Below are 7457 nucleotides of genomic sequence, written 5' to 3'. Positions count from 1 at the left end.
TGTGGTGGTATCTTCACATTTTAGTTTATCAAGTCTGCTAGACTCTATGTCTTTCTTAACTTAGGAGGCAACACCTTCTTCCGTATGCCCTCTCCTGTCTTTCCTGTACAGTTTATTTCCAGAGTTTATCTCCACTCCAGCTCTTCCATTTTGGACCTAAGGCTTCTAGTATTTGCGTAGAAACACCTAAGCACAGTGTGCTCCTCCAGTCATGTGCCACTATTGCTCTGGCACTTTATCCTCTCCAGCTGTTTACCATGGCATACCATAATCTCATTGCCTATATCCTCCCCTCCTACACTTTGGCAATCTGAAACTTACTCCCCTTTATCCACTAGACAAGATTGGGCCCAAACCAGATGCTTCCCAGCTTCTGTTGGCTTTCCCTTTGAGGTCCTCATGTGGTGGAAAGAACGAAGCAATCCTGAGTAGATTTGCTTTTACAACACAGTTGCCAACACAGCTTTTTCTGTTTCAGGAAACTGGGATTGATGTTCCAGGAATTAGGATTCACAATAGCCCATACCTATTACCTTCCATTCTCCCTGTACATGGCTGTGAACCTAGTTAAAGTGCATTCTCCCAATATGTTTCCTGTGCCCCCCTATTCACCAAACAGAGTTCCTGTTTTCTCATACCAGTCCCATTTTGGGAAAAAATCATTTGGATATTGTTTTAAATGTTAGTGTGCACATGGTTCATTCTTTGTCCTTCATGTTTTTTTGGAAAATAGAGAGCCCCTTTGTAGTATAACCTTTCTTTCAGAAGCTCATGGTGATATCCTCCCTATTCTGTCCTCAGAACAGCCCTGCAATATAGACAGACTGGCTGGCTCAAGGTGACCCAGTAAGCTTCTCCTGGTCTAGTCCAATATTGGAATCCAGCCAGTCTCCATTTTGCCAGTTCCTGCACCTGCCATTCTGTTGCCAGCACTTTATCCTCCCTGGAGCTGTCAGCCTGGGGAGGACCTTTCTGTAGCTCCGAATGCGTGTCAACCCCGATCAATACTAATTACAACATAATCCGGGCCTGTGCGGTTTTGCCTTTCATCAACTTCGATGGACACCACTAAGCCCACAGCAAGAAGAAACTGCTACTTGGGATGCTCTGGCTGCACCACCCTTTGTGAAGGGCACGGTGCGCAACAGCTCTCACGTGAACAGGAGCTGTCTAAATGTCATGTGCCAAAATGCAAAGTGAAGGCTAAAGGTGCCGCCGCAGCTTAATCAGCCGGATAAGCGTGGCTCTTGTGCAACCCCAACGACTCCGGCCTAGCAATGCCGCTCGGCGGAGGAAGAGGCGGCGTCGCGAGAGAGGCTGCTCCATTCACTCGCGGAGCCAAGCGATGGGGCGCTCCTCCCCTCTCGGTCAGCCTGGCAGCACGTGCTCCGCGCCCGCGCCTGTGTTTGGTACGCTGCTGTTTCAGGTGACCTCGGCTGGCGTGATGGCCAACTGGGGAAAGATCGACGGACTTCGCCCTGCCTGGCCAGACGTGGGTTCAGCGAGGACGGACTCCGGGGGCGAAGGGGCGTTTGCTTGCGCGCACGCGCGACCCCCCACCTGCCTGCCAGCCGGCTTAAGTTTCAGCTCCTCGCAGAAGGGCTCCGTTATATAAAGCCCGTCCTGGGAACTAGGCGTGGGAAGTGAGAACTTTCTGGCTGCTGGCGAGCGAGCGAGGAGTTCAGCTGGTGGTTGCGCTCCATACAGCCGAGGTTTGTTTTCCTCCACTGCGAAGCGTGAAGCGCTCCAGCCCTTGTTTCAGGAAGAAAACGCAAACCACACGTAAAAGGACTCTGGTTTGTGGAAAGGGTTCTGTGCAGCTCATCCACTGGCTCATCCAGGTAAAGTGGACGACTCTTCTTCAGTTTGTCCTCCGCGTGCTCTCTTGTGATGCGCTGTGGAAGGCTGCTCAAACTTTTGCCTTTCCAGAGTTTGTTTTCTGCTAAGGGGGGCTATCGTGATTGACTGGCTTAAAGTGTTTTGTCTACTGCCTTTGATTTTAAAATAGTATTATGTGTGCTTGTTCATTTGAGAAGTGTCTTGCCTGTTTTTCATTTTAAATAACCCCAGGGTAGGTAACACACAATAAAACACAGTGAAATAATGTGGCATGGGCAACAATCAGCGCAGAACAGTATCCTCAAGCTGGTTTTCAAAGATTTAGCCCTTGGCAGAAATGCCAGTGAGGTGTTATGCTTGTCCCTCTGCATTATGTCTTAAAACTGAAAGTTTTTTTTGGGGGGGGGGAGCGCTTTGAGTTTTTGTGCTGTTAAAGCTTTTGCAGCAAAAATTATTATGCTGTTATGAATTGACAGTGGAGTTCTTCAGCAAACTTTGCTTTGATTGGAAGACAATCAAGTGGAAAGACGTAACTGCAAAGAATTGTCTTTGACTTGAGAAATAATTTTGTAAAGACAGAGCAGCATACCTGCCAAAGTTAGATCTTAATGCAAATTGCCATACAGAAAGCCTTGGTTCCAGTTTGAGATATTTTTTGGTAGCAGGTGAGAAGGAACACCTTTGCCTGAGACCCTGAGGAGCAGCACTGGTCTAAATGGATGGGCAAGTGATCTGAGTTACTGTCAGGCATCTTCTGTTCCTAAGAATTTCCTGACCATCTTTAAAAAATGCCCACCCCAGCTTGCAAGACCATCAGGACTTTGGGTATTTATGGGATGGAACCATAGTGATCCATATACATGTCTTTTGTTTCTTATAGGATCTACAGACTTTAAGGTCTAAAATGACACAATGGAAGCCTGGAATACAATTCTAGGTTATGTGGAGATCTGTATACTGGTGTACACTGGCTCAGAAAACTAACACAGAATTTTCCTGTTTCCTCTTGATCTGCAGGTGCCCCTACATAATCCTTGTCTTTTGTTACTGGCGTTGCAATGGCGGCTGTGCCTTCAGCGGGCTCTCTTCTAGCCAAAAATCAGTACTACCGAAGTAAGTTTCTTGCCTCAAAATTGCATGTGCTTTTCTTATGCTCTGGTGATGACTGACAGGACCACAAAATGTATGTGTTTCTGTAGAAAAGAGAACAGAATGCATAGCATATATCCTGTGAAAGGTTTGAGCATTTATGGCCATGGGTCACCTTAGATCTAAAACCACTGCAAGGAAAAAGTGTCCTCTTCATGTCTTCAGTTTCAATCACACATGTTGTCAGTTCAAAACACTGATGTACAATCTGGCAGCTTTGCAGATAAAATATTTATTTCTGCTGTTTAGTAGGAAATTGTCTACAAAGCTCATGAGAAATACTGCCCTGAATGTGACATCCTCACACACAGTTCTTCCAAGCAGCTGCCTGGGTCATGCGCCCCTAAATCCAGCTCCATTTGCCTGGATTCCTGAGAGAGTAATGTTAATCTTGAAACCATTATCCTCATCTGTTCCTTGACTATATTTGAATTGTATTACATTCCATCTTAATTTTGCATCTTTCCTTCCCTGAAATAGGAATTATCATCTGATAATACAAAAAACAGAAGGACTAGGCCCTGGAAACATGTTAGCTAACCATGCCTTATACTTTTAGGAGTGCCTCAATTATTTTGTTGTGACATGTACAGTACTGAACTAGTTGCCTTAAGGAAAGTTTGAGCCACAAGCACTGCTGTATTCCATGTTCAGTGCAAAGATATTTCCAAATGTAACGTAAGGTTATTTTTGACCCACAGCCCGGCTGAATTCTGACTGCAGTGTTTCTTCAAGCAGTTCATCTTGCTGTTCTGAACCCATAACCTTCTCAGAGCAGGATAAACCCCTTCATGGTATTGTGACTCTCTTAAAGTTATTAGTTATAATCCAGAAAAACTTGAACATATTAATGGGTATCACTTGTACCACTTAATTTTCATACATTGTTAGTGAAAGATTAATTCATTGCTCTTGATGATGCAGTCCAAAACTGTAGCACTCTGTTCCTTTCTATGGCCTTCTGGCTTTTGCTGCCATGCCAGAAGTACTCTGAGAGCCTAGGCTTACAGCATGTACTTCCATCCATTGCTGGCAATGGGAAGAAAGCATTTAGACATCTGTTTGTTTCCCAGCTATGGGCCCGTGATTGGAGGGGGGTGCTTTGGATTCCTTTGGATCCCTTCACTCTTTCCCCACCTAGCAGCATACCTCTGAAATTCACATTCTCCCACTCCTCATTGGAATACTGACTTTGCAGAGAGAACAATGGCATGAACCCCTGGGGTGCTGTGTAGGAATAATAGAACTATCCTCTTAAGCAAACCTTGGTTTCCGCTTTGTTAAAATTAATAACCTCTTCATGGCTTTATTGTGTAGCTATTTATTGTCCATATACATTTCTAGGTTTACCTGAAGTGTTTGAAAGATGCTGGTGGATAAAAAGTTTTTTCCACTGTGAATCAATGCCTCAGGATGTAGGCAGGAAAACTTTATCAGCCAGTAGGTAAGACCTGCCTTAAAATTCCTTTGGTTTAGAGGAATTTCATGTTAATATGATTGCTTTATAGTAAAACAAAGATTGCACTGATTATTCTGATGCTAAGTTTAACCGTGTTTTAACACACAATGGGTTGGATCTAGAATAGCATTGAGCACAGTTATTCATGCTGGAGGAATGGTATGATGACAATCTTTTGATTCCTCCTTTCTCATATGCCTTAGGAAAACATGATCTGGTAGGGTCAGCACCCCTCCTGAGTAGCATGAAAAGGCAATTCAGGGGAAAGGAATAGGCAAAGATTATTTCTGTGCGCCTTTTTCTTGGTGGGGAACATCTGCTGAATCATAGTAACTCTTCTAAGCATGCATAATGAATTTGGATCCAGCTCCATAGGCTGGGAATAATACCTGTTGAAGTCAGTAGGACTGACTTTGAACTACATACACAGATTTTCTGGGAATTACACCCATATCATGCTTGTAATGGACATCCTGGAACTCCAGTTGCTGCTTCCACTATTACTTAGTTTGCAACCATTTACTGTTGCACCAAATTGCTGTTCAGGTACCGCCAGCATTGCTGTAGGATAATAGCTCTGAGAACTTCATTTTGCAGATTTTCTGTGTGTACCATGGTATTATCAGTTTGCAAAAACAAATTTGTTCTATACTGTGTCAAAGCAGTATTACAAATAACATTTAAAAACACAGTAAGATTAACATTCATTTTCAGTTACTATGCTATTTAATAACAAGAAGAATTAACTACTTTCAGTAAAGTTTTTAGGTCCACTAACACCTCTTTATTGGTTGAGGAATATTTTCCTCAACTGGTCTGCAACTATATGTTGTCTTGCAATTTTGGGGGAAAAAAAAGGGGGGGGGGGAGAATTCCAGACAATAATCTATGTTGTCAAACTGCAAAATGAAGTTAAAGATTCAAGAATTTGGAAATCATATATTACTTTAGATTAATTTGTTGTATTTGTTATAAAAACTTGCCTGCAATTGATCTTTTAAAAATTCTTGATTTTTAAAAAATTTCTTGACAGTGCTAACAGCTGACCTGGATATTAATATGAGTGTTCTACAGTGGCACTGGACAAAGACTCATTTCTTTTGTGAAGAAAGACTGCTTGCAACTTCAGTGGCAAGAGAAATGCAGTTTTCCAAATGCAATTTTTTTCTCTCATAGCTTATTTGTAAGGCAATCAGCAATTCAACTTTCCTTGTATGTTACAGAGTTCTTGATAGCAAACAGGTATTCTACATTTCATCATAACTCTTGTATATCATTGGAAGAACTGTGAATGAAAAGTCTTGCTGTAATGGAGGGGATGCTAATTAACCAGTGTTTTCCTTTGCTAAATTAAAAAAAAAAAACTACTGTTGACTGTCTGGGACAAAAGCTTTATGCTGCTGTAACATTAAGTACAATGGTTCATTCTTTAGCAGTAAAATAAACCCATTTTCCCATAGTTTTAAGATTTAGAAAGTTATCTTATTAGCTTCATACCTGTAATTAAACTAAATCTGTTCATAGTTGTTTTTAAATTATTTTAAAATTCTAAATAGATATGTATAGACTATCTGCCAAAGTTTGGAAGGAACCTTGCTAAAGTTTTATATATGTAAGACTCCAATGAAGAAAGAATTGTATGTAAGCCCCAGTCTTCAACATATTTCAGGGAAGTGGATTCAATTGATTTCACTGGAACTTTCTTCCACATGGCTGTAATTTGCACCAGTATTGACAGCAGATATGTGGAATGCAATTTATACATCTTGCATTTTATACTGAAGGTAATTTCAGAGGTCTGTGCAAATGTACTTGATTTTTACTTGATATTTGCTTTAAAAGCAGAAAAGAACAGGACTTGTTCTCTCTCTCTGACTTGTCTACTTAGTGGATGAAGAACTTCCACTTCCAATTTTAACTCTAAAGAATTAAATCACAAAACAAAATATCTGGTTATTAGAAAGATCCAAGTCTTTGTAATTAATTTCATCATTTGATATTTCCTTTTCATTAGGAGGTATTACTTATACCAAGATGATTGCTCATTTACATACAGATTTGTAGTACCCTGTGTGCTCATAGTGTTTTAATAGTCTTGCTTTATCATTATGCTATTTAGCATGCCTAGAGACACACAGTATTTAAACAGAGAATCCAATGGGAGAAAATGAATGCAGGGTAAATTACAGTGGAGAAGACTTAAAGTTCGTGAAGGGAAACAAATGGTTAGTTTTGCTTTGTGGCCTTACAGTTTATTCATCAGTTTCTTTGTAAAAATTGTATAGTATTTTCAAAGTAATGTCTTAATGTACAGAATTAACTATTTTTACTACTTTTTTACTAATAAAACTTGATAAATATGCCTTCTGATTGTTTATTCCATTCTTATTGCTCATAAATATTCACAATAAATATGGATTTTCTGGGTGGGGAAATTGGATTTGGGGGCAAATTTGAGCAGAAATGCAATTGCCAGGGAATAGATGAATTACTCCTGCCTGCCCTGTGCTTCTCTACATAATTCCTCATCCTCACAGATAGTCTTTTAAAAATCTGGCTTAAGAAAACCCTTTTCCCTCCATGCATGTTTATACATTTTACAGTTTGCAGCGGAAATGTATACAGATTGGTTTGTAATTCTGAATTGCTCTCCATTTCCTTAATCAATGCAATTGGTCTGATCGGTCAAAGATCACTTGGGAATATTGCGTCACATTCCACACATGTTAAAAAGCAGTACAAACTGTGACAAAGCTTCAGACGGGTGATGGATATTCTAGATGCTGATGGGATTGCATATGATATCAGGCAATCAGAAAACCTGTCATATGGAGGGACAGTTTGATCAAAAATCAAATGTAAGGCAAGAATAAAAAGCTATGGAATAACATTAATGTACTGCTATATATTCCAGTATGGAGATCTCACAGCAGTGTACAATAAAAAGTTGCACATTTTAAAAAAAATCTGTAAAAGAGAATAAAACAATGGCTGGTTTGTTCAAGAAGTC

At 40.6% G+C, this 7457-nt stretch overlaps 1 protein-coding gene across 2 annotated transcripts; it reads left to right on the top strand.

Moving 5' to 3' along the window:
- The first annotated feature begins 1608 nt into the window (after nt 1–1608).
- On the top strand, nt 1609–6810 carry PPDPFL (pancreatic progenitor cell differentiation and proliferation factor like). 2 transcript variants are annotated; one of them, XM_044424435.1, is made up of 5 exons: nt 1609–1712; nt 2857–2952; nt 3690–3782; nt 4333–4432; nt 5481–6810. In XM_044424435.1, the coding sequence occupies exons 2-5, from the start codon at nt 2898–2900 to the stop codon at nt 5491–5493; spliced, it is 261 nt and encodes an 86-aa protein (XP_044280370.1). In that variant the 5' UTR covers nt 1609–1712; nt 2857–2897; the 3' UTR covers nt 5494–6810. The 2 variants fall into 2 exon arrangements, with proteins under 2 accessions (XP_044280370.1, XP_044280369.1); XM_044424434.1 differs by having other exon boundaries at nt 1625–1841.
- Nucleotides 6811–7457: the final 647 nt, after the last annotated feature.

The sequence above is a fragment of the Varanus komodoensis genome, unplaced genomic scaffold (genome assembly GCF_004798865.1).
Source record: "Varanus komodoensis strain SLA01 unplaced genomic scaffold, ASM479886v1 scaffold14_1, whole genome shotgun sequence".
Taxonomy (NCBI): Eukaryota; Metazoa; Chordata; class Lepidosauria; order Squamata; family Varanidae; genus Varanus; species Varanus komodoensis.
This window is presented reverse-complemented; position numbering and strand designations above follow the sequence as displayed.

Coding starts and splice junctions, on each gene's coding strand:
- PPDPFL (XM_044424435.1), top strand. CDS start 2,898: ATGGCGGCTGTGCCTTCAGCGGGCTCTCTTCTAGCCAAAAATCAGTAC. Junction 2,953..3,689: donor CAAAAATCAGTACTACCGAA/GTAAGTTTCTTG, acceptor TTTGACCCACAG/CCCGGCTGAATTCTGACTGC. Junction 3,783..4,332: donor GCAGGATAAACCCCTTCATG/GTATTGTGACTC, acceptor ATACATTTCTAG/GTTTACCTGAAGTGTTTGAA.